The sequence below is a fragment of the Vulpes lagopus genome, chromosome 2, assembly GCF_018345385.1.
Source record: "Vulpes lagopus strain Blue_001 chromosome 2, ASM1834538v1, whole genome shotgun sequence".
Classification (NCBI taxonomy): Eukaryota; Metazoa; Chordata; class Mammalia; order Carnivora; family Canidae; genus Vulpes; species Vulpes lagopus.
Window position 1 is genome coordinate 111,692,910 of NC_054825.1, and position 26,834 is coordinate 111,719,743.

The 26,834-nt window shown below is 49.1% G+C and overlaps 1 protein-coding gene across 6 annotated transcripts in view; it reads right to left on the reverse strand.

Annotated features, from left to right (window-relative positions):
* Positions 1-26,834, reverse strand: part of RPS6KA2 (ribosomal protein S6 kinase A2) — a 350,533-nt gene that overhangs the window by 87,430 nt on the left and 236,269 nt on the right. For 4 of the 6 annotated variants that reach the window (XM_041742331.1, XM_041742333.1, XM_041742335.1 and 1 more), the window contains 2 exons: positions 8,241-8,357; positions 1,306-1,387 (listed from right to left, as the gene is read on the reverse strand). In XM_041742331.1, coding sequence (XP_041598265.1) covers positions 1,306-1,387; positions 8,241-8,357 — 199 coding nt within the window. Of the gene's footprint in view, positions 1-1,305; positions 1,388-8,240; positions 8,358-9,376; positions 9,443-11,919; positions 12,160-26,834 lie in introns of those variants that run through there. The other 2 variants (XM_041742336.1, XM_041742334.1) reach the window with 2 other exon arrangements.

Below are 26,834 nucleotides of genomic sequence, written 5' to 3' on the forward strand. Positions count from 1 at the left end.
CCTGCATTTCCTCCCTCTCCTTCCAGGACAGGGGACGGTGAGGTCATATTTGAGGGGAAGACGGAACAGTTGTGACTTAAGGGAAAGAACCGTTTAGGGTCACATCTTTGAACAACCTCCTTTGGAAGAACACTTGTTCTCCTTTGAATACCTAGGATGGGCAAGTCTGTATCTGGTTCACACACTTCCTGCCCTCTATTGCTGGTTATCTTATCTGCCAGCCAACAGGAAGTGACGTGTGTGCAGAGAATGGCGTATCACTTGAATTGCCCACTGAATGCACTTGCTGACGACATTGTGTCTTAAGACCTAAAAATTCACATGCTGCCTTGACGTCTTTGAGCCTCATGGAGTCCAATGGCCTAACTGGGGGCCCCCGGCCCCTGACAGCTCCCCACCCTGTGAGAAAGGCCACCCACCTTGCAGCTGCACCCCATCTGGTCCTCAGCAGGCTTCAGTTCCCTGCTGGCTTACAGAATGAGTCAAACAGGCCCAGCACATGCTCCACAGGAGCCAGGGGCCACCTTACCTTCCTGTTACTACAAAGCCGGCCTCCTCAAGCCCGGCCTCGGTGGCTGTGCTCCTGAGCGCAGGCCGGCAGGGCCCAGCATGGCCCTCACGGCCTCCTCCCCAGGGCGTGATGAGTGTTCACCTGCCCAGGGCCTGGTGTGTGTGCCGGGACATCTTACACTGTCACCAACAGAGTGAGTGGGCCGGGGATCAGAGAGTAGCACCCGCTCAGCTCCTGGGTGCTGTCAGCTATGAGGCCGGGAGCCAGGAATGGTGATCTTGGATGCAGTTTTATTTTGGCCTTGTGTTTAGGGTCTATGCTTCACTGGGGGGCGGGATTGAGGAGCACTAGAATCAGGTGCGGGACTGTATTTCTGAAACCCAGCCACAAAAGGGAAGCAACACAGCTGGGAATCGTGGTTTGTTTGAAAACGAGCAATCCAGTCTGGCTGAGGATTCAGGCCGATTTGTGGTCCACATGCAGCCAGACGACCTGCTTCTGCTTTCGCCCTCATTGAGCTTTTTTCCAAATGCCACAGCAGGACATAGGTGGGGGAATGCTATTTGTGCAATACGGCCTCCTCTCTGAAAATCGTGGGAATTTTGCAGGGATATGTTAAATGTTCAGGGAAATGTTTGTACCGCTTATCATCAGAGTGTCCGATACACTCCTTTAGAGGCAGCTTCAGAAATCGTGCAATACTAAATAGAAAGTGTATTTATGCAAACAGCAGGCACAGTTCAGGCCACAGCCGCGCGTCTCAAACACAGCCAGCCCCTTGGCGAGATCCTCACCTTTCAAGGTAGCTTTCTTAAGAACTTTCATTGCGTACAGCTGCCCAGTGTCAGATCCCTTGGTCTTCCTCACCAGGAACACCTGACAAAGAGAACACACAACATCAGAAATTGGGAAGACGTTGAACTCATTTTCCTTATTTGATTTGACAAGGGGATATACAAGGGAGTTTAGGGGAAAAAATCCAATGAAATAAATATGCTATCAGGAAATTTTATTTTATTTTATTTTTTATAAAGATTTTATTTATTTATTAGGGACACACAGAGAGAGGCACAGAGCACAGGCAGAGGGAGAAGCAGGCTCCATGCAGGGAGCCCGATGTGGGACTCGATCCTGGGTCTCTAGGATCACGCCCTGGGCTGAAGGCGGCGCTAAACTGCTGAGCCTCCCGGGCTGCCCGAGGAAATTTTAAACACAAAATTTTCTCCAACATCTAGGCTGCCAGGACAGATTTCATCCAGGACACAAAACAGCATTATGTGTTTGTGTGAAGAATCGTTTGTTCTTGGTACCACTAAACCTTTTCTAGCATGGGTAATATCACTCTTCTGGGGAAAAAAATAAAGGCCAGGTGATTCAAAAAACAAAAAAATGCTCAGAAATTTTAAGAGAGATCACTTGGTTTATTCTAAATATCCCTTTGTAAATCCCCGCTGTGAAGTCTACCTTGATAGTTATTGCCAATCACATGAACAGATGCTGATTCTCAAGATAAGTTGAGTTCTCTTATTTTGAGCTTTTTCACCCAAATTTTAGCTTTGGGCAGAGTTAAATTTATAGATACAGTTAGCTTCTTTTTTAAAAAAAATACAGTTAGTTTTTAAATGGCTCTTACATATACTTGTGTGGATCCTTGATGACATTTTTGAAACACATTTTGAGATGCCACATTGAGGAAAATCAAAAAGAAAACTGAGGGGCTGAGTGAGTTTAGGGTCATAGGCATGATGTTGAACAGAAAGAGTAAGATGATATCTTACTTACACACACACACACACACACACACACACACACACACACCCTCCTGGGGCATTAGAGACCACCACGCTGGTGATGCTTGTTATCCAGTGGAGGCGCCACCACAAGGGTGACAATGACCCACCCACTCCCCAAAATGCCTGCCTCATGGAGCCTCATGAAGCCAGAAAGACCTGCTACTGCGCATGTCTCCAGGGGAAGCCAGCTCCACCAGGTGTCGGGTTGGCGGGTGGGGATACAGGGTCACCCGTTGGGACAGAAGACAAACCAGCACATGGGGTTGGGGGTGGGGCTGCAGGGTCACGGTGGGGACAGAGGACACAGACCAGCACGTGGGGTTGGGGGGCGGGGCTGCAGGGTCACCCGTGGGGACAGAGGACAAGACCAGCACGTGGCGTTGGCTCCCACAGCTCCCCACTTGGGGAGGAGGGCAAAGGGGAAGAGAACGGCTGAGGACGGGGTCTCCTGAGCAGAAGGTCTGCCTTCCTCACCAGACACTCTCGGTGTCTGTCCTGGGTTCACCGTGTGCCCTGGGGACCACGCACTGCCTCCTGACCCTGAGTGGGTCCTGGCTCCAGGACAGCCCCTGTCCTGCTCCTTCCTGACCGCTGCCGGCATTTGGGTCACAGTTCCCTCCCTAGACCGGGGTCAGGGCCAACGACCCCCTGCCTCCTCTGGCCTAGAGAACAATGGGGGCGGGAGGGACAGGCTGGCCCTGAATGCTGCCTCCAGGAGTGGGGGCCCACGCAACCATGGACAGAAGTAGGTTACCCCTTTTCTTTTGGATTTGGACTATTCTGTCCCTGAGCATTGACATTCATCTTTGGGGGACACAGGACGTGTCTAGGTGTGTGCATGTGTCCTTGCGGTTGCACTTATTGGCTGGATGGACCTGGCTGTGTTGCAGAGCCCTGGGGACAAGCCTTCTGTGTCCCTCCTGCAGCCTTGTGCTTACAGCGACGAGGGCTCTGCTGGGGACGGGCCTCCCGACGGGCAGTAGAGCTGCACCAGCTGCGGTCAGAAGGGTGGGTGTGCAGAGAACAACTTCGTGCCTGACATTCTGAGCCCTCTGACTCATGGGAAGTCATGTGCCCTGCAGCATGTCTGGTCACACGGTGGATCCCCTCATGCCTCCAAGGCCTTTCCCTAGGCTGGTGTGGGCACGTGGGGACAGCCAGGATCCAGGTCATGAGCAGCAGCCCAGTAAGCAGCCTGGAGAGGGTGGGGGTCCCACCCAGGACCTGAGCACTGGTGCCCCGCACCCAGGAAAGGAAGCTGTGTCCTGAAGTTGTGAGGGTGAGGGATGGGGTGTCTGGGGCAGGGAAGGGGCTGCTGGCAAAACAGCTGAGACTCTAGCAGCGAGGGGCTCTGACCTCTGGAGCCAGAGGGTCACCGCAGAGCTAGAGCAGGGGGCTCCTGGCTCAAGTCCCCCATGCGCCTCAGCTGGGGGGCACTAACCTACTGACTCTTTACAGTGAAGCCTACTGGTTAGCCCCAGACGGGCATTCTTAGAGTCAGACGACCAGTAACAACAATAAAACCTTTCTTTCAAAATGTGCCATATCCAGAAACCACCTTTCCTGCCTGCATGTTCATCCCGCTGTCCGCCTCTCCCCCTGCACTGTCAGGAGGGTGTGCATGATGCACACGTGAACATACGTGAGGGCATATGTACGAGCTCGGGGATGAGTGGAAACCCACACTGGAAACCAAGTTCACGCGGGCTGCCGACCACTAAGAGGAGCATAACTGACGTCAAATTTTGCGTGGAGAGCCACACGTGAAACGTCTTCTCTGTTGTATTTCAGGCTTTTAAAAATAAGATGATTGACAGTGATGGCTATTTATACGTATATTAAAAGAGTTCTACTTTTATTTTTGAAAAGAACTGGAAGACATTCCATTCTCGCAGTGTTCGCGAAGCCCCCATCAGGCGTCGGGTCCTGGGCGCACCACAGGCGCCACAGCGGGAGGGACCCTGGGGACAGGCAGGACACCTGACGGAGCCGGTGCTTAGGGTGCAAACTACAGAGCAACCAATGCCACAGGTGAACCTGGTCATGAGTGAAGAGAAGGGCTCACGAGCCACAGGCTGCCACTCCCTACGGTGCCCCGTGCCGTCTCCTCTTAAGCTGGACGCGTGTCATTCAGGAACACATTTGGATGCAGTGAACTAAGTTCTGGATAACTCCAGCAGTTTCAGCAAATACGGTCACCGATTTTTCAATTCTAACAGGGTCCCCATTTCACTCCTGACCACTTCTTCAGCAGCTCAGCATGTGACATGCAAAGGCGTTACGTGGGGACACGTGGAGACGGAGGCTTTGTCATCCTAAGTCGCCCCAGATCTTCAGGTGTCACTATAATCAGCAAAACCACTGCCTGACTCTCTCAGCAAACTTTTCAGCTCTTAGAGCTGCGACGTCGCAATCGGTCTGCAGTGTCCTCCGACAGAGCAGCCAACTGGGAGGTGCCGTGCGCTTTCAGAGGATGTAGGGTGACAGTGTCCTCAAAAGGAGGCATTTAAAGACCCACTCTTACGTGCTATCAATTAAGCGATAGGAGCAAGGGCGTGCATTTATTTGGTTTAATCCCTTCTCAGAGTGTGGGAATTGTATCTGCATATCTTTCCCTTGAATATTTTGAAGAAAAGAATTGAAGAAATTCTTCTATTGAAGAAAAGAATGTTCCCACGCCGGCCCCTAGTGTTTATTCACTTGAGGGACGTCAAGGAGCAGGTGAGGGGATGGGAAGAGGGCGACGGTGTCACTTTCGGACTCTCCTGGTGGCTCCAGCACCTCTCTTGCACTGCAGATTCTCAAGGAACCCCTGGTCTGCATCATACACCTGGACACCTGTGCCGTACCTTCCAGAATTTCACTGCTTTCCTGATTCAATCCTGAAATTGCTTTGTCTGAGGCCAAGGCTGTTTCTCCTGTCCAAGCACCACTGCTCCCTCTGCTCTCTGGACACCCTTGACATCACCTTGACATCATGGCTCCACAAATTACTAACGACCAGAGATGTGCTGCATTATTCCCAGTGTAGTGCTCTGGCAAACTTGCTTCCTACACTCCATAGGACTGACTCGGGGATGAGAGCATCCATTGCCTTCCACGCGGTCCTGCCCGGGGACCCTCCGGCTGCAGCCCCCATGGTCCCTCCAAGATATGCCACCACCCTGGGGGAAGTCTTCCTCTGGGGCTTGGGGCTGCTTCTGCCCAGGAAACAGTCCCCTGGCTGCAAAAGCAGAGAGCAGCTGCTGAGGAAAGGGTCATCAGGGACCCTGCAGTGGGCAGAATGGCAAGGGTACATTAATAGTCCCTGGGACGAGCCTGCAGTCGGAAGCAGGCATCAGTGTGAAGGCCAAGTCATAGAGACAGCACTTTATTCCTTCCTGTATCTCCAGCATCTGCAATCACTGCACAGAGGAAAGATAGAATGGATGGGCCCAGGGACAGTGGATGGAGGGGCCCAGGGACAGGTGGATGGAGGCACTCAGGGACAGGTGAATGGAGGAGCCTAGTGACCAGTGGTGGAGGGATCCAGGGACAGGTGGACAGAGGTACCCAGGGAAAAGTGGACAGAGGGACCCAGAGACAGGTGGATGGAGGGGCCCAGGGACAGGTGAATGGAGGGAATGTGTGACACGTGAATGGAGGAACCTAGTGACGGGTGGGTGGAGGGACGCAGGGACAGGTGTATATGACCCAGGGATGCTTGAGTCCAGATTCACTCTGGCTTTTTGCTTTTGGGAGCAGAGGCAAGAAGGGAAATCTGTTTAACAGGACCTTTCTGCAGGATGAAAACATTTAGTTTCGCCTTTCTTTTCTCTTCTAGAGAGCAAAAGCAAGATGAGTCCTGCATAAGGACATACAGTTTTTATTTCAGGATGAAGAATAAAATAATATGTGGTGTTAGAACACGCAGCATCCCCCCCACCCCATCATTATTCTGCTTTTATAAAAAATTCCTCAGAGACAGCCCTGTGTGGACAAATGTAATTTGTGTCTGTGGCTCTCTAGTGCCTGGTGTTGGTTCCAAGTCATCCCAAGGCACTTCTGAGAGCTTTCCAGAGCCCTGTCTTGTCTGTTGGTTGCCCCTCATCCACTGGGAGTCCTGGTCTTCGCTTCTAGGGCCCACCAAACGCCATTCATTATTTCACTAGTTTTCCAAAGAATGGTTTTCAAAGTTCGAAATTTGGAGGTACTTGCACAAAGCCTTTTCTTCTTTTATCATTAACCCCAGGTATCTGAGGAGGGCATCTTCAAGGGCAGGTTTTGCCCAGTGAAGTTTCTGGACAGACTCCCTAGAGCCCAGACCTGTGTCTCCATTGAGCTTGGAAACATTGTCCCATCCGTCTGTCACCAAGCACCCGAGATGGGGGCGGTGGGCGGTGGTGACCAGGAGGCCTGAGGGACCCAATCTGAAGGCAGTGGCTGCAGCAGCCCCAGCTGCGCCCTTGCTGCAGACGAGGACCACTTGGTGGATAATGTGCTGCACGTCCAAGTCTATTCTCAGGAAACAACATGTGGCAAGTGTCTGTGAATTTGCTCGTCTTTATTCCGAAATCATAGTTCTCAGAGAAAGAATTATGCCTTCTTTTTTCTGACATTTCTAATTAATGGCGGACATTCCATTATCGCATAAATAGGCTTTGCCTTGTGCTCTTAGTAACACTCCTCACGCTGCAAGAGATTGAGATCTTCATTCCCTGCTTCCAAAAATACCTTATGATCCATATTAAGTAGCCATTTTTATTGGACACAAAATTGTGAATCCTGGAAATTTTGTGCAGTTCAAAACTACTATGTTTGTATGTACATCCGTGCAAACACCTCCTTCCCACGTCACTGTAGGAAAGTGGAAAAGAAAACAGAAAAAGTCTACCTTATACACAGGCCAAAAGACAAATTTTGCAAGGAATCAAATTTTCATGGTCTGTAAGAGACTTTCCAGAACATCACGAATGTTCTATTACTCGTGCCTTAAATCAATAGGCAGCAGATTTCATCTTGGCACAAAGTCCTATGGAGAATGTCCACATTCCATATAAAAATGAGTCTTCCAAAGCTCCAGGCCGCCGTTCTGCTTGCAGCCAAGGTAGGTGCTGAACCGTTCTTCTCGGGCCCGGGTGTTGCAGAGATCACGCCGTCAGAGCCTACGGATTCCTGACAGTCATGCAAGGATGCAGAAGAAGGAGCACCGTGTGCTGGAAAAACTCACACGTCGTCACAACTGGAGAATCCCTGACGTCCTGCTGGGCTTGGATGTGGCCCCAGTGAAGAGCCGACCACGTTTCATTTCCTGGCAGGGATCGGCCTCCACCGCACGTTATCAGTGACATGGAAAGGGCGTGATTTCCAAGCGCAGATACAGCTTAGGCAACTGCTGGAAGGGATCAGGCCTTCTTCTGTTGTAGCATAATCACATGGGTTATGTCATCCCCGTTGTATAGACGGGGAAACTGAGGCTCAGCGAGAGAGTAAGCACACCGCCGAGGCAGAGGGCAAGCAGAGAAGCCTGGTGGCGAGGCCCGGCCTCCCGGCCTCCCTGCCTCCCAAGCACCATCACGGCCGGTCCTGAAGGATGCCACTTTCTTCCTCCTCGCTGGGTGTGTGCTTTCTGAGAGGCCTCGGCTCAAGGTCAAGAACGGTCCTCACCATGGTGATGAGGAGATGCTGAGGGAAGTCTGGGGCAATGTGGGGTACTCGGGCCCGTGCAGCTCTGGTTTGCACAGCTCTGCGAGGCAGTCGTAACCGTGCCAAGTGCTCATGGGCTGCCATGAACACAGGAGCCTGCAGACGGGGCGGGCCCATGAGGCTCACTCCCTCAGCCCAGGAGCCAACCTCACCATCGCTTGCCGCCCCAGACACTCAGGTGCTTCCACCTGGGACGGGGACCCACCATAGTGCGTGAGGCCCACTCAGAGGGAATTGGAGCCCCAACTTACCTTCCCGTAGGATCCTTGTCCTAACACCTTCAGCAGTTCAAACTGGGAAGGGTCGGCCTTTTCAAACCCTTCCTTGACATGGTGGCTAATGTCAATCTCCTTGACGGTGCCTTCCTCCTGCAAGAGAGCACAGCACCCGGTGAGTGTACCGCCAGCAGCCTCCCCGATCCACTACACTGCCATCCCACAACTCAGGTCACCACGCACATGGTGATGTTATGGATTCTGAGGACCACGGTGAAGGAGGGAAAACCTCCTCTACCCTCAAGATCTTCCGGCCGGATCAAGGATTAAATTCACATGAGACAGGTTAACAGGAGGAAAGAAATCAAAGTACCATGTGTACCGAGGCCCCATCACAAAGCCAAGACCTAGAGAAATGACCAGAGCAGGCAGTTTTTATTCTTTACAGACAAAAGGACAATAAATCTGTCAAGAGTTGGCAGGAAAAAGAAAGCTCAACTTTGGGAGCCTCCATGAATTAGGAATTGTAGAGAGGGTTTGGGCTGGAGTAGGAAACTGGGGAAAAGTAGCAGAGATTCCTGTCTCTGGTGATGGAGGGTACCCTTCCCAGCGGGACGTGCTGGGACACATGCAACATCACAGAGTTTAAACCATCATCCTCATCTGTGCTTCCTTTCTGGAAGCAGGCCAGGGGAGCTGTTTTTTGGTTCTTTCCCACATGGATCTTTGTCACTTGGTCTCATCTCAAGGACACGTAAAGGAGCTCTCCATGAAATCCAGCCTGCTTCTAACAGTTCGGGCAAACACTGGATGGGGATGATCATGGAACCCATGGGACGGGATGAGCCTCTGAGAACCTGTCCTAATGTCTACGGGGCTGTGCTGAAGAGGGCCATCGACAGACTCCCTACGTGGCCGTGGTTGGCCAAAGGCAGGTGCGTGTCCTCCTCCCCCTCCTCCTCCACAGCTAATGCACAGGGCATCTCATTGGTCTCCCAGAGATTATATTTCAGAAGAATCAGTCAGACGAGATTTTTCCACCAGTCCAGAAGCAAGATTTCCCAGGAGGAAAAAAAAAAGCCCTTGTTCTATAAATTAACACAATGACAGAAATCACTGATTTTTTTCATCAGAGAACTTCCCGTCCCCAAAGATAACAGCACTTCGCTTACACCTGGGTATGCGATCCGCCCAGTGCCAGCAATCTGGAATCGGACAACTAGGAAGGAGGTGTTCATCCTGACAGTGGAGGCTGACTGCTGCTGAGTCGTTGTCTCTGCTTCCTGGAGACTCGGTTTCCAACCCCTCCATCCATCTGATGGTTCACCCCCTGCCCTACGGTCTTGGCATCGGGCTAGGTGCTGCAGATTAGAACGGGCTGGCTGAAAAGCCCATCTAAAAATAGTGACCGGTAATGACACGCACATTGTGTTCTGGGCACTCGGGACTTCTCATTGTGTTGAAGTAGAGATCCAGTCTGAGTCAGGCCTCGAGCTATGCGTGTTGGACATGGGTTTCCAATTGCAGGCTGCCAGGACGCCACCACATCTCCCCGTATGTTAGCGGAATTTTCAAGTGAAATATGTTAGCAGATATTTTCAAGTGAAATCATGATAGCAACAATTTACATGACAGGGGTCTCTCTAATGGGTACAAAGACTTCATTTCTCAGAAGTTTCGAGTTGTATTATTTTATCTCCACGTCACCTGTACTGGATCAAGGTCGCACACTCTGCAAACCCTCACTGCAGGTCAGCAGACGACCCAGGAATCTGTCGCTTTTTCTCTTCCGATGCTTAAGAGAACACTCCAAATTCCACATTCTCAGGGACGATTTGCTCAGGAGACAACCAATTGGAATGTCATAGATTTGTGATCACTTCTTGAATAAATAAGTAAGGATCTGGGGGCAAGGGTCACCCGATCGGGGGTCACATTTAGACTGAAGTCTAGGGGGGGGTGGTCGCAGGTGAGGACAGCCCCGCTTTATGCCTCAGGCCTCCGGGAGCTCCAGGCCCTGAAGGTTCAGGAGACCGAGCAGCTTCTGGAAGGGAACCTCTCTCCATCCAGGACGGGAAGGGGAAGGACCATGGGAACCTGGGCTTCAGGGTGTTGCCTGGTTTCCTGCGAGCGCTGCACTCAGTGCGGCTGCTGCAGATTTGAATTTCCCACTCAGACCAAGGTCAAAGCTGAGGTCCGAAACGATTCTCCACGGTACATGCTAGCCTTTCCTGCTGTGGACGTGTCAACTGAAGAACAAATGGAAGATTATTTGTCCCTTAAGTGAGAACGAAATGGCCCTTTTCTGTTAACAAAGCACCTTCCAGCAATGGGCCCAGTGCCTACCCTCCACCTACAGCACAGCCTCCACCTACAGCACAGCTGGAACCCTGATTTCCCACCTACAGCACAGCCCAGCTCCCGGAATCCTGATTTCCCTCCTACAGTGCAGCCTGGCCCCCAGAAGCCCGATTTCCCACCTACAGTGCAGCCTGGCCCCCAGAACCCCGATTTCCTTCCTACTGCACAGCCTGGCCCCCCAAACCCCAATTTCCCTCCTATTGCACAGCCCGGCCCCTCAAACCCCAATTTCCCTCCTATTGCACAGCCTGGCTCCCAGAACCCCAATTTCTCTCCTACTGCACAGCCCAGCCCCCCAGAACCCCAATTTCCCTTCTACAGCACAGCCCGGCCCCCAGAACCCCAATTTTCCTCTTACTGCACAGCCTGGTGCCTGGAACCCCTATTTCCCACCTACAGCCCAGCCTGGCCCCCAGAACCTCAATTTCCCACCTACTGCACAGCCCGGTCTCCAGAACCCTAATTTCCCTCCTACAGCATAACCCGGTCCCTCAGGATCCAATTCCCACGTACTGCACAGCTTGATGCCCGGAACCCCTATTTCCCACCTACAGCACACACAGCCTGGCCCCCAGAACCCCGATTTCCCACCTACTGCACAGCCTGGCCTCCAGAGCCCCAGTTTCCCTCCTACAGCACAACCCAGTCCCCACGACCTCAATTTCCCTCCTACAACACAACACAGCCCCCAGAATCCCGATTTCCCTCCTGAATAACTGCTATCATGCAGCCGTGGTAATGCAACACTGACAGTATGAGCCACGTAATGATTCCCCGAACCCCATCGTCCCTGTGACTTCATTAACAGGCACGGCGCCGAATAGAAATATAAAATTCCACTCTGTCTGCGGGCCCAGGGTGGGCAAGAGAACGCAGTGTCGGTGTGGACGGCCGAGGAGGCCGGGGTTGGCAGGGGCGTGGGCTCTTAGCTTGGCTTGCAGGTCTCCTCCCGGATCATACTTCACAGCACGCTTGTGTTTTATGAATATTCCAGATCATTCCTCCTCTTCAGCCTCTCTTTGTGGAGAGCCAGGGGCCTGCAGTGGCCGTAAACGAGGCCACCCACTGGAACACTGTCAGCTGGCATTGGTCTAGTGGGAGCCCGTGGTGCCCAGACCCCGGACTCCTACCCCGTCCCTGCTCCTGGCACACCTGCTCACCCGTGAAGCTGACTTCGTGCCTCTCTAAGGACACAGGGGCCAGTCTCCCAGCGGCCTTCCGCCCTCCCATCCACACTCCCTCCCACTTCAATAGTTACCCTCTAACAGCTCAAATCAAAGGTTGACAGACAAGTCTCTCAGAACACTTCAAGTTTTGTGTATTCTTGCTGCCCAAGAATTTACAGCAAACGTACCCAAAGCACGTAGCTAATTTCACCTCCGAGGATGGTGTCAGAAACCTCAGGATGCTCTTCCCTGATCACATTGCAATGCAGTTCGTTTCTCACGTAAAATCAGGAAGGTCTTTAAGAGCAAAGAATCTCAATTATCCCGAAGGAATCAAGAGTGTCAACATTTCCGATTTTAGAGTTTTGCATTTGTAGTGACATTCTGGCTTCGATGTGCCTGAGGATACTTGGTTTTTCTCTTTCCCAAAAACTTAAAAGAAGGAAGGGAGGGGAGGGAAGGAGGGGAGGGGAGGCTGATCCAATGCTGACCACAGGGGCCCACGTGCACAGCAGACAGACCCAGGCAGGGAGGGAACATGCCCAGGCATGTCTGCTCTGTTTCCAGATGGAACGTCCTATTTTCTGAATGATCATTGCCCTAAAGGGCAACTAGCATTATAATATCACCCAGGTCTCATTTTGAAATAAATGCCTTTTCTTTGTTACCAGGCAGGCTGTTTTATCCAGAACCCTGTGGATTTTAATGTCATTCCCTTAAGAAAATAAACTCTGTCGCTAAAGGCTCTACACGTGGCACTAAATATTTGGTTTCTAACGTGACTCCTGTTGATGGGGGAACACGGGGCTAGCTGAGGACAAGGCACTAGCGTGGGGCAGCACATTGACAAGAGGGACCTTCCTCTACGGACTCAACTGCCTCGATGTTTATACTTTGCTAAGGGCGGAAGGCAATCTTAGTCCGACCCCCAGGAGCCTGTAAGTCTACTTTAACATATAAAAATTCCTTTAGAATTTCCCTCTATCGCTACGCCCCCAGATACATGTTGGCAATCACCCCCCAAACACATGGCCCACTGATAGACGTCTGAAGGGTCTCATGACTCAGGTTTAATTAGACAGTAATAAGTGACCTTATCCCAACAATAGCTGGCCCCCTCAAGGTCCTGGAAACCTTGCTCCCAAGATTCCTCAGAGAATACAGCTATCTCAAACCCCTCCCAACTCCCAGGTGTATAATTAGCTGCCCCTCACAGCGCCGGGGAAGCAGGTCTTTCTGCTCATGGGTCCTGTCTCTGTGCTTTAATAAAACCACCATTTTGCACCAAAGACGTCTCAAGAATTCTTTCTTGGTCGTCGGCTCCAGACCTCACCTGTATTCCCAAAATTCATCACTGTGAATGTGCATTTTTTTTTTTTAAATAACTTGAGAAATTTGTTGAGAAGATGGTACAATGGTCAGGTGCCTGCTCCACAAGCAAGAGGGTTTCAAAACAGCTGTAACGTAAGAGATAAAAGCTAGAGAAATAAATTGTTTAGGGGATCCTTGGGTGGCTCAGGAGATCCCTGGGTGGCTCAGTGGTTTAGCACCTGCCTTCGGGCCAGGACATGATCCTGGAGTCCCGGGATCAAGTCCCGCATCGGGCTCCCTGCATGGAGCCTGCTTCTCCCTCTGCCTATGTCTCTGCCTCTCCTCTCTCTCTCTGTGTCTCTCATGATTAAAAAAAAAATTTTTTTTTAAGTAAATAAATAAATTGTTTAAATGACGTCAATATGTGACAAGGTCATTTGTGACAATGAATTTTTTAAATCCCTGTGGAACTGTGTTTGCACTTCTGATGCATCACAGAGCTTCCTGGTGCAGGTGTCCCAGTGGTGGTGGGGAGGGGTTGGTGGGCCTCAGATGGTGATGAAGACGGCCGGGTATGGAACACCTCACCGCCATCCTCTCCTCCCTTCACCAAGATCACTTCCTCAGAATGTCCTTCTTGCTGAAGCATCAGCTTTTCATGTCATTGTTAAGGGGAGAATATTTATGAAAAGCGCGTGCAAATTAAAAGTTGTGAAATATTAGTGATAAAGACATAGAAAATTAAAATTGGGCAAGTGTTAGCTTTACCTCGAGAACAGGGGGAGACTTCATTCTAGAAATCACCAATTCGCATGCAGAATACCAATTCCCATGAAGGGTACACAGCGACTTGTTAAACAGGTGGTTTATAAATGTGTGAAAAGAACGAGGAAAGTATGAAGGCTCTGAGTCACTGTGAGCAAGTCCTGCCCAACAAGCCCCGCTGGACTCCTGACACAGTCAGTGCAACGACAGCAGGTAAGCGCTCTCCTGGTTGGTGGAGAGCTCATAGCCCTGCAGGAAGCTCAGGTGGGCAAGAGGCTGACGTCACACGGTGTCTGCACAGCTGAGTACCACCAGCTACTCCTCTGGACAGCAGGCACATCTTGTTCCAGAGGTTCTCAACCTGGCCAGGTGCCTACCTGCATCACCACCCCGGGAGCTAGGAGCTAGTTAAATGGGCAGGTCCCAGGTGGGGGCAGGCCGGCCAGGTGCTCACTTGCATCAGAATCAGCCCTGGGAGCTAGGAACTAGTTAAATGGGTGGGTTCCAGGAGGGGGCAAGGCCGGTGAGTCCAGGGTCTGAAGGATGGGGTCCTAGCTCTGATCACAGAAGTGGGTTTCACTTAGCTTTTCATGTCATTGTTAAAGGGAGAATATTTATGAAAAGCACGTGCAAATTAAAAGTTGTGAAATATAAGTGATAAAGACATAGAAAATTAAAATTGGGCAAAAATTAGCTTCACCTCCAGAACAGGGGGGAGACTTCATTCTAGAAATCACCAATTCATATGGCTCACACCAGCACTCCCTGTCCCCCTTCTGTGCATCCCACCAGCATAAGTGGATACTCAGTGAAAAGAAGTGCTAGTCTCCCCAGCACAGGCACTACCCGCCAGTCTCCACAGGAGACTGGTGTGACCCACCAGTCCCCGCAGCACGGGCACGACCCGCCACTCTGTCTTCCTCTGTCTTCCTCACTGGCGTCTAGGACGTGCTGCTCCGGGGGCCCCTCCTACCCCCCCCCCCCCCCACTCTTCTGTCTCCTTTCCTCCTTCCTTATCTCCCTGCTTCCCAACATCCTGCCACGCCTGGCTCCATCCCTGGCCTCCTGCCTTGTGGTCACCCCCTTGGACCTCACCCTGTCCTGGGGCTTCATGCCAGTCTCCAGATGGCACCTGTCCCTGGGACTCTGATTCTGGAGGCCCATGGCAGGCAGCTGAGAGGCAGAGAGTCGTCGGATGGGGCGACGCACCTTCCTTGAGGTTCTCCTTCATGCAGGAGTGGGTAAGAGGCCCAGTGGGACTTGTCACCAGTCCCCTGCCTGTGAGGCCATGAGGTCACCTTAGGTTCACAGCTTTGTCAACTGCCATCAGGACACAGTCCATTTCAACTGTCCTCTAATTCTGGGTTCTCACTCAAACACAAGTTTTGACCTCTGAATATTTGCTCCTAACTTCCCAACTCACGAATGCATTTACATTTTTATTTTTTAGTATTTTATTATTTATTCATGAGAGACACTCAGAGAGGCAGAGACATAGGCAGAGGGAAAAGCAGGCTCCCCAAAGGGAGCCCAATGCAAGACTTGATCCCGGTATCCCGGGATCACGACTTGAGCCAAAGGCAGACACTCAACTACTGAGCCACCCAGGTGTCCCTACATTCACATATTTTAAGAAAGACAGTGTATCCAGTACTATTAATTGTTTTTAGCAGGAGAGTGTGCCACTCGCAGTCTAGGGTACTGCTAGAAAGAGAAGTTCAGGAGTGCTTTCGAGGTGGAGAGAAGAGCTTTCTGTGCCTCTTCTGGAAGGTAAGGACCAGAGGAGATGCCCTAAAGAGCCCGGGTTGTGGGGGGAGCAGGGAGGACGGGAGACAGGGTGAGGTGGGAGGTGGGGGTCCATCCCTCAGGGAGCTCCTGCATCGTCTGTGCAGCTTTGGGGTCTCTGTTCGCCGTAAAGCTTGCTGAACCAACTAACACATGCGGCTCAGTGCAGAAACCCGGGGGATCAGGTGGCTTTGCATGCACCTCTCATATGAAGTGAGAATGACCGGAGCCACAGACTCTACAGAAGAACCCTGCCTTTCAGATAGGTCAGGAGGCTCCTTCAGGGGATCAGGGGCCGGGCCTCCAGCAGGTGCCCCCCCGCCCCTGGGCGCCCACCCCCCACCCCAGACCCCTGCAGGCGGCCTCGCTGCCCTCGCACCAGGCCTGGGCCGTGCGTGAGCTCTGGCTGGCGCATGCTCACAGGCCCGGGCGCACGTGTCTGGCCCATTTCTCGGGAAATGGCTTCTACAAAAAGTTTCCTCTCCATCTCTCAAGGGCTAAAAATAAGCTGAGCCACTCAGTCCAGCCGCACCGCTCCCAGCGAGAGTGGAAACCAAGCTGGTCCTATGGGCACTTGCTGGAATCCGGACAAAACCCGGACGCCTTTCTTTAGGAAGAAGTCTACAACCGCACAGGTGAGAGCAAGCAGGAAGGATGAGGGCTGGGGAAGATAAGGGAACCTGCTGGGTGAAATGTTGAGACAGCAGGTAGCAGCTCTGAAATTTCAGGAGTGGGACACACGACACCAGAGTAGGGGAAAGACGGGCTCAGCTGCCCGAGATCCGTTTTCCACCCTGGTCATTCCCAGTGCTGGAAGCGCAGGTGCCCTTGACCCACCGCTCGTGGGATGCACAATTCCCAGAGAGGGGCTCTCCCTCCTTCCGGAATGACAGGCGGCCAGGACGGGGCATCTGCACAGGGTCTCGGGGCAGCACCAAGTGAAGAGACAAGAGGAAGCATGGGAGGCACAGCAGAGGCACCCCCTTTCCCTTCCACCCCAAATCCCACCTTCTACTACCTCCACTCCTACTGGCTTTGGTGGTTGAGATAAAATGAATGCTCCCCTCTGTTTCAGCCTCTCATGGGGTCTGTCTTTCTTTCCCTGGCTGCCTGTTGTCCCTTCCAATCGCTTTCCCTTCCAGCCTTCCGTGAGGCTCTCATCTGATGGCATTTTTATAAATTGCAGTCCATGCAAATCAGACTCCTGACAGCAGTGACTTGAAGACTGACCCCAGAGTGGCATTTCTGCAGGGCCTCCCTCACCCAGAGGAGGGCTGTGGGCTTGGTGGGCCATGGCATCCTACTGGTGGGTCATGGTGTCCTACTTGTGGGCCATGGCATCCCACTGGCAGGCCAGGGGGTCCCACTGGCTGGCCACGGGGTCCCACTGGCAGGCCACGGGGTCCCACTGGCGGGTCACAGGGTTCCACTTGAGGGCCATGGGGTCCCACTGGAGGTCCAAGGCATCCCACTGGTGGGCCATGGGATCCCACTGGAAGGCCACAGCATCCCACTGGCTGGTAGACTGTGCTCCCACGTCCTGATGGCTCCCCATCCTCCGGGTGGGCCAACGCCAGCAGGCCCCCCACCCCAGCCCCCCAGGAAAGCAGCATCTGTGAGGCCCAAGGCAAGGGGCCCTGGCCTCCGACCGCCGTGTTTGAGGGGCAGGCTGTACACCTGGCTCCTGGGCCCTTCCCACCTCATCTTGGAACTTGCCTTCTGTGATGTGTTTTCTAACAAGTCATCTCTAATGACAGACGATAAAGTCGCTATCCATGGATTTATTCAGAGGCACCGAGGAGTCTACAAAGAGCCTCATAACTCAGTGTGTATGGAAAGCGTGTGCCACTAGGTCCAGCCGCAGGGATGTTTCCTCAAGGAACGGACAGCTCTCTGCGGGGGTGCCATGAGCTCTGGGGCAGCAGGTGTGTGCAAAGGGGCTGGAGGACCTTATCCCTTACCACAACTTTAAACATAGTGCTAAGTAAAAACCCACAGAGGGTGATAGAGCACCAGGCTGCACACCAGGGGCTCTCCCAATAGACCATTATTGCTACACTGTTTCTCTTCCTCAAAACATTTTTCACTTTGGGTTTGAGATGCATAGGATGAGAGAGGATGTACTGAGAGATAAGAGGCTTTAAAATCTCAAATGAAAAACCCACATGATGTAACCCAGGCGATCAGTGTAATTAATGCAGTTATGGTCATATCCCAGTGAGATCTACTGGGATCAGCTCCATTCTTTCTTTCCAGCAAAGAGAAAACTTCATGTCTATGTATATCACCTTCTCCAAGATGGAATTATTTATATATTTCTTTTTTATTTTTTAAAGTTTATTTATTTATTTTTAGTAATCTCTACACCTGACATGGGGCTCGAACTCAGGACTCCCAGATCAAGAGTCATGTGCTCTTCTGATGGAGCCAGCCAGGCGGCCCCAATTATTTATATATCTCTGACTTGATATGCCAGTTTTACTTTTTCCCCCCAAATCAACATTTTGTAAATGTTTGGTAAATACCTCTATCAGAGCAAGTTGTCAGAAATAGATGTTCCTGGGGCATCTGGTGGTTAAGTGTTTGACTCTTGATTTTGGCTCATGATCTCAGGGTTGTGGGATAGAGCCCTGTGTTAGGCTCACTGCTCAGCGGGGAGTCTGCTTGAGATTCTCTCTCCCTCTGCCCCTCACCCCTGCTTGCATGCTCAATCTCACTCTAAAGTAAATAAATCTTTTAAAACAACCAAACATACAAACAAACATGTTCCTGACTGAGCAGAATAAGGAAATGCTGAATCAGTGAGTAGTTGGCAACTCTGTGTGGGCAGGACTGTTGGGTTCACATGAGGCTGTTTCTGTTTCAAGTCCTCTGTAACTACGGTCAGTGAAAAGCCTGGATCCCCTGCTCACACCTGGGCGCTAACCCTGCTCAGGATGCGACTGATGGTAGCCCACTCTCATTCCTTCTCTAGTAAATGAGACAGTCCCATGGCCAGATACACAGTTAGAGGCAGGAGAAAAATCTATGATTGTCATTATGGGTGTTCCACCGTTTTTTCTCATCAAAAGAAAATCTGAGGCATGGAACCACAGTTCTCCAGAACCATTAAGGAGAACTTACCACCTACTGAGAACTTAGATTCAAAGCTCCTGGTCAAATGGTAGGTTCAAACCCTCAAAAGGGCAAAGAATATTCTCCAAGATAATGTTAACCAATCAAAGTCTACATGGATTGTTTGTGTCTTTCTTAATACACACAGAAGATCATCACTGTAAATTTGTCCTTGGGAACATTTAAGGCAAAGGCACAAACTATACACTACAGATTCTCTAGCACTCACTGGCAAACCAGTCCTACAAAGTGAGTCAAGGGCGAATAAGGAGCTGGTGGACCAAAACTATGGGCTGTATTAGTTCAATAGCTTAGACGTCCATCAGAAGGTGTGTGGCTTGGGGCCACAGACCAGTGCAGCACCTTCTCTCTGGAGCGGGCAGAGGAAGGAGTATGGGGATGGCCTGACGGCGTGTTTTTAAGCAAACCTGGGTACAGAAAGGTAATTTGGTTTCCACAAAGAAAATGTTCCTTAAGTAACAGGTTTTTGTAATGGTCCAAGAATATGTGGCAATAGTTATTAAAATTGATTGCTCTGATTGGAAAAGCCTCATCCTGGAATGTCTATGTTCCCAGCCCTTCCTCTGAAAGTAGACATGCAGAGAGCACCCATCCCGGCAGGAGGGAGGTGCTGGCTCTGTTTGGGCAGGCAGAGAAGAATCTCTAGGGGGCAGATAGGAATGAATTATTCAAATTGATAACATTATTCACATTCAGATGGGAATAATTTGCCAAAGGATCTTAAAAGGCCACTTGCTTCGGGAAAATAACAGCAGTACCATTGACCACGTGGGCAAGTACCTGGGATGAGGCCATGTTTTGGGGTAAGCAATAATTGTGCCCTGTACAGAATTCTATTGTGATAGAAAGTAATCAGCCACAATGCAAGAAATGATCTGAAGAGCCACTAAATCCATGTTCTACAGAAAGTAATGTGAACAGAAAAGAAAGGTCCATGAATAGAAAAGCACTGGTCTTGGGTGCAGACTTCTTTTATTCTACACACAAATTCCATGGTCTCTCCGGAGGCACACACATTCGTACCTTATGACCCAGGAATCTCAGTTTTCAGGCTCTATAAATAAAATGTGAACATAGCAAGTTGTTTGCTACAATAGTTTTTTTTTTTTACATAAGAATTAAGAAATGGGAAACAATTTAAATGTCCAGCAAATACATGAGCATTAAGTAAACAATGACACAACCACCACATGGAATTTTACGCAGGCATTAAAAGTGATTGTGCCATTTACAATTGCTCCCAGAATGGCACACTCAGGTAAAAACTTCCAAAATGTGTAGCCCTTAAACTACAGAATGCTACGAAAAGAAATCAAAGAGCTAAATAGAGAGATATGCCCTGTCCATAGACCAGAAGACTGAACACAGTGAACTGTTTAATCCTCCAAAAATGGATCTGCAAGTATAATGCAATTCTTATCAGAATCTGAGCAAGGCTTTCCATAGGTATAGACAAGCTTATTCTAAAATGGAAATGCAAATGCAAAAAACTGGCAATAGCTAAAAACAATTTTGAAAAAGAGTAACCAAGTGGGAGGAATCACTGAACCCACGTGAAGGCTCACAACGTAGCAGAAGTAATCAAGCGAGTGTGGTACTGGGGGTGGGGCAGACTCAGGGGCCAGTGGAACAGAAGGGGGAACCCTAGAATAGACCCATCCAGTTACACCCAACTGCTCTTGGACAATGATGAAAAGTTAATTAGAGGGATATCTGGGTGACTCAGTGGTTGAGCATCTGCCTTTGGCTCGGGTCATAATCCCGGGGTCCTGGGATCCAGTCCCACATCGGGCTCCCTGCGGGGAGCCTGCTTCTCCCTCTGCCTATGTCTCTGCCTCTCTCTGTGTGTCTCTCATGAATAAATAAATAAATTTTTTTTTTAAAGAAGAAAAGTTAATTCGATGAAGGAAGGAGAGTCTTTTCAACAAATAATGCTGAAGCAGTGGACCTCCAAAGGAAGAAAGAAAAAAGGCAAGGTGACCTAAATCCCATATCTTATGCAACAAGTAAGTGAAAATGGATCAGGGATGCGAGCGTAAAACATAAAGCTATAAAATGTTTAGTAGAAAAGCTTCAGGACCTACAGCAAGGGGGAACATTTTTAGACATGTCACCAAAAGTGTGATCCCTACAAGGGAAAATTGATAAATTGCACTTAATCAAAATTTAAAACTTTTGCTCTCAAAGAGTCTGTGAAGAAGATGAATAGAGATGCTACAGACTAGGAGAAAACATTTGCAAAGCACTCGTCCAACAAAGGCCTGTGTCTACAACATAAAGAATTCCCAAAACTCAACAGGTAAAGAAAACAAACAGTCCAATTAAAAAATAGGCAAAGGAGATAAACGGGCGTTTCACAAAAGAAGATATACAGATGGATGGCAAAGGGCCACATGGAAATATATTCAACATCTTTAGCCATCAGAGAAATGTAAAACTGCAATAAGATATCACTACCTACCTATCAATGACTAATATAAAAAACAAACAGTGATAACATCAAATGCTGGCAAGAGTGCAGAGAAACTGGATCTCTCACACACGGCTGGTGGGGATGTAAGGTGGTACGGCCACTGGAAACAGTCTGGTAGTTTCTTACAAAATTAAACCTGCACTTACTGTAGCAGCCAACAGTGGCATTCTTGGACATTAATCCCAGAGGAATGAAGACTATGTTCATACAAAAACCTCTATTTGCAACACCCAGACTGGAAAGAACCCAGATGTCCTTAGAGGGGTAAATGGCTAAGCAAGCTGAGATCGGTCATCCCACAGCAACACAACAGAACACATTATTGATATGCACAACTCGAATGAATCACCAGAGAGTTATGCTGAGTAAAGAAAGTCAGTCTCCAAAGATTGTATTTATATGGTTTCGTTTGCATGTCATTCTTGAAATGACAAAATTATAGAGAAAAAGAACATATTAGTGGTTTCCAGAGGTAGGGGATGGTGTACGTGTGTCCACAAAAGGGCTGTAGGGGGATCTTCGTGGAGATGAGACAATTCTGTGTCTTGATTGTGGTGGCGGTGGTTACATGAATCTACAGATGTGACAAAATTGAATAGAACTACACACCATGTACATATAAAAGTGGTGAGGTTTGAATAAAGTCTGTTGATGTCACCCAATGCCAAATTCCTAGTTTAAAGGTTGCAGTATTGTTATACAAGATCTTACCAGCAGGGGAAATTGGGTAAAGGGCAGATAAGAAACAACAAATGTTGGAGAGGATGCGGAGAAAAGGGAACCCTCTTACACTGTTGGTGGGAATGTGAACTGGTGCAGCCACTCTGGAAAACTGTGTGGAGGTTCCTCAAAGAGTTAAAAATAGACCTGCCCTACGACCCAGCAATTGCACTGCTGGGGATTTACCCCAAAGATATAGATGCAATGAAAAGCCAGGACACCTGCACCCCGATGTTTCTAGCAGCAATGTCCACAATAGCCAAACTGTGGAAGGAGCCTTGGTGTCCATCGAAAGATGAATGGATAAAGAAGCTGTGGTCTCTGTATACAATGGAATATTCCTCAGCCATTAGAAACGACAAATACCCACCATTTGCTTTGACGTGGATGGAACTGGAGGGTATTATGCTGAGTGAAATAAGTCAATCGGAGAAGGACAAACATTTTATGGTCTCATTCATTTGGGGAATATAAAAAATAGTGAAAGGGAATTGAAGGGAAGGGAGAAGAAATGGGTAGGAAATATCAGAAAGGGAAACAGAACATAAAGACTCCTAACTCTGGGAGACGAACTAGGGGTGGTGGAAGGGGAGGAGGGCAGGGAGTGGGGGTGAATGGGTGGCGGGTACTGAGGGGGACACTTGACGGGATGAGCACTGGGTGTTATTCTGTATGTTGGTAAATTGAACACCAATAAAAAATTAATTTATTAAAAAAAAAAACAAAGCACCAGCTCTTATGTGTACAACTATATTCAAATTTTTTTTAAAAAATGAAAATAAATACGCCAGTTCTCCAAAAAAAAAAGGGCAGATAAGAGTTCTGTACTAGTTTTTGCAACTTCCTGCAACTCTATAATTACTTCAGAATTTAAAAAAATTTTTTAAAGTGATTCTGAAGTCCATTTGGCAATGCTGAAAGAGCCCGATTATAAGATTGTAAATGAAAGGAGGCAGTCCATAAATTTTACGTACATAATGGTTACTATGACATTTAAAAAATACGTAGGAAAAATATTTATGGGCAATAATTTGAAATATTAATGGTGGCAGTATTGGAGGAATATAAAGGATTAATTTTCTTCCTATTGCTTTTTAAATTTCATTATAAAGAAATTAAAAAATGATCAAGAAGACCCAGGCTTCTATAGAAGGAAATTTAAAAATAGTAAAGTCATCTTACTGTCTACATGAGATTCCCACATCCACCCACTGCTCTCCTATCCAGCAACTCTGAAACACTATAGGAACTTTAGGCAAAATTAACTATGAACTAATTAAGCAAATAAAATCTTGCTGTAAGAAAACAAAAAGACAGAAGCCAGCATTAAGTACTTTGGATACCATTTCTGGATGCAAAGAATTAACTTGCCATTTGGTTGAAAAGAAAGGCTCAATATTTTTAAAGCTATTAAGATTTTTATGCTCAAACATGCAGGATTCATCTTGTAGATTAACACAAAATTTCCAATCAGGGTGCAGATGGTAAACACAAATGTGTACAATACAGAGACCAACACACACTTTCCCGCCTGGCAGATGGCCAGTGGGTTAACAGATCATTTCCCTGGGACACCAGGTATTTGGGGGAGAGTGGTATGAATTTACTGGAAACCAACAAAAAAAAGCTGGTTTAAAAGTGAGATTAGAGATGAATGTCTGCTATAGCTAATTAAACAACCAAGTTGAGTGAGATAAATTTGTCCTAAATAGGTTTGTAGATATAAATATGAAGAGTTTACATTTTTTTCCTGAAGTGTCATGGCTAGTAATCCAAGCAAAATCAAGCAGGGTCGGTTTCGTAGTGTGTGTGTGAATGTTGGATTAACCATCCCTGCATCTCTGAGGGACGGTTCCACCCGGGTGGCGTCCCCCAATACGAGGCCAAAGCAAGATTCGGTACTTGGGGCAATGGAGGAGCACCATTTCTGCCAATACTCTGGTCCTGGCTATTTTTGTAGTTTCTGGCCAAAAGTAGATCATCCCAAACATCCTTAGAGAAGACTGCTGATTCAGTGATCAGAGTTTCAGAACCCGGTTCATGTAGCTGGTCTGCTGTACACACTATATTTTCCGATTCCGATGATTCTTATAGGTAGAGTCCAGACAGAAAACAATCATGAGCTTCACAATGAAGTGTAAATAATTTCAGCGGCAATGTGCAGATTACTTTTTATCGGTTTCCAAAACTGTTGAAAAGATTAAACTTTTGGACAAAAACCTGCTTTAAAGAAGTTAGCTAAATGACCATCCCTCTTTTGGTTTTTAGACCATCTTACCTGACATTTTAAATGATTATGAAGCATTCTGCTAGAAAGCCAAACAGATATAGCTTACAGTTTTCGAGTGCCCCACTGGCACACCCACACCCCATTGCCCCCCACCCTGAGCCTGGAGTTGAGAGAACCTGGCCCAAAACAATGAAACCAAAGGGAATTAAGCTAACTTGAGATCTATGCAAGTATTAGTTTTTGCCAATTATAAACTATAAGTGACAGATTGCCAACAGTCATGAGCACAGATGAAGTATCTCAATCAAGGTGACAAACTGGGTTGGTTTTCGCCGCACATCCATTTCCGTGGTCTCCTACACAGAACAGCTCGCTGCTATCAGCACTGCACTAGAGTTCACACAAAAGCCAAGAGCGAGTCTAACGATCCATCATAGGGCCAGCCGAGGAATCTGGACAATTAAAATTCAACCCCCCAATAGACAGACTTCACCTGCCTAAAGTTCCTGGTCACCCAGTGACCTGTGATGCTATTTGAAAGAAGCCCAGGGGCCTGGCAAACGCTTCTCAGAGAAATCAGAGGTTCCGTGCAGGTGAACACATTCTCAGCTGACTCCTCCAGTGGCCGGGCACCTTGTGCAAACACCTGTTTATTGTTGGTGGTACCCTCCTACCTAGCAAAGTGCCTGATAGATAGTATTTACTCAATAAGTGTTTGTACAGGAATAAACGAATCCCTCCCGGGTGGTTTTAGGAAGCGTAGCAAACGCCCTCCCATTTGGCTTTCTGCAGGATGCTCTGCTCCAAGCATCAGTCTGCAAACCACATGTACAGCACGACCACGCCAACCTGACGAGTGTCGATCCTAATTATTAGGGCGTCACACATGGGCTTGGGAACTTTCTGCACATGTGGAATCATTCCTTATGTTATATAGACTTTCTAAATTCAAATAAATCATATTATAAGTGTTAAAAAGCCTATCCTAGCTTGGGGTTTCACCAAAATGCTTCCACCACGTTCAAGAATTCCAGGCTTTATCTTGCTGCCTTTCTAGATCACACACTTTGTCATCGACCTGAGGATGGAGAAAACCCTAAAACTTTTCTGAAGCTCTGGTAGTCAGATGCCAAAAAGCTAACTGCTTACCCCAGAAAAATGATAGGAAAACTCATTTAGAAAACTCTGTTGGTTGAGGTTATTCTTCTGAATCGAGGCGTGAGAGTTGTATCATTTCCTATACACAGAGAAAACTAGCTCTTCATTGAGGGGTATAGCAGGGACGGACCAACCACGACGCATAATCCCTGCACTTTGGTTGTGGCAGCGGCCGCAGGTGCTCAGCAGCTCCATCTAATGCTGAGGTCAAACCAGGTCATGAGATCTACTAGGCTCTGCAAACAGCCTAAAATCCAAACGGCCCCACAATCATTAGTCTAGGCGCACACTAACATCATATTGCTGGATTAAATCCTCCCAGTAGAGCACGTAGGCTGCAGGTATCAAGGATCCTGGCCACTTACTCATGTTTATTCACACTCCTTTTGTTTCTGTTTAAACTCCTTGATACAAGGAGATGCTTAGAAGGAACAGGATTCATTGGAACCGAGTGGTAACCACTGGTGGAGCCGGTGAGCAGCAAGGTCCCGGGCAGAGTAGGAAGGCGCCTGGGGAGAGCTCCCTGGGCACAGTACCCACCTGTCTCTGCCCTGGCCCGCCCTGACGCAACGGTCCCACCGTCCCACGCCTGGCTCATCTCACTGTTGCTGCCACTATTACTGAGCCAAACGCAGGGTACTGCTCTAAAAGGACTTGGCCAACTTCTGCGGCAATTATATTTTCAAAAAGAAAACCAGTCTACTTTTGTCTGTTTTTCAATGTTTCCAAATTGCTCTTCTTTCCCAGAATGACAGCTTTGGAACATTAGTGCAAATCCCCCTGAGATTTGCATGTATTCTTGGCTCTCACCCAGAACTGAGCTCCACTGCAAAACACACAGGGTTAGGTCAAAGTCTTCGTGGGAACTGACTGTGTGTGTCTCAGGGTGAGCTCCCGCCAGCAGGCTGCCCCGGAGCCGTGGCTGAAATTGCACCAAGCCGTGTGTGTGTGTGTGTGTGTGTGTGTGTGTGTGTGTGTGGCATTGAGGGACCGTATGGGATGATCCAGGGCAGTTCCCGGAGCTGCCACCGTGGGGGCATCCGATACAGTTCTAAGTGGGGCTTCCAGCCGCTCCTTCCCCCAGACAGACATGCTTTTCTTATTATCCTTCAAACCTTCCAAATAACGGTTACCCGGGAAATTACAACTGGCTCTCTCCCCAAGTAAGAGTGCTGCAAGTTTTCACGAGTTTGTGCAAATTTCCACTTCTGTTTCAAGCCTGGTGACCACCGTATTCCCAGACTGCAAGGCAGCTCTGCAAAGCGGAGTGTGACAACATAAGTGGTGAGTGTGGAAGCGCACGATTAGCTACAGGGCCAGGAGCTACCGAAGGAATAAAAATCCCACGGGGTTTGTTTCATTGATCTGAGGGTGCACACTGTTCCAGGGAGGCGGAAGGATGGGTCCGAGACAAGGAGCATGGTCTGAGTCACCAGGCTTCATCAGATGAGGAGGCAGAGGCAGTGGGGACACTGTCTCCTTCGCTGTGGTCCTCAGAGGTCACACCTGCCCCTGGGAAAGGAGAG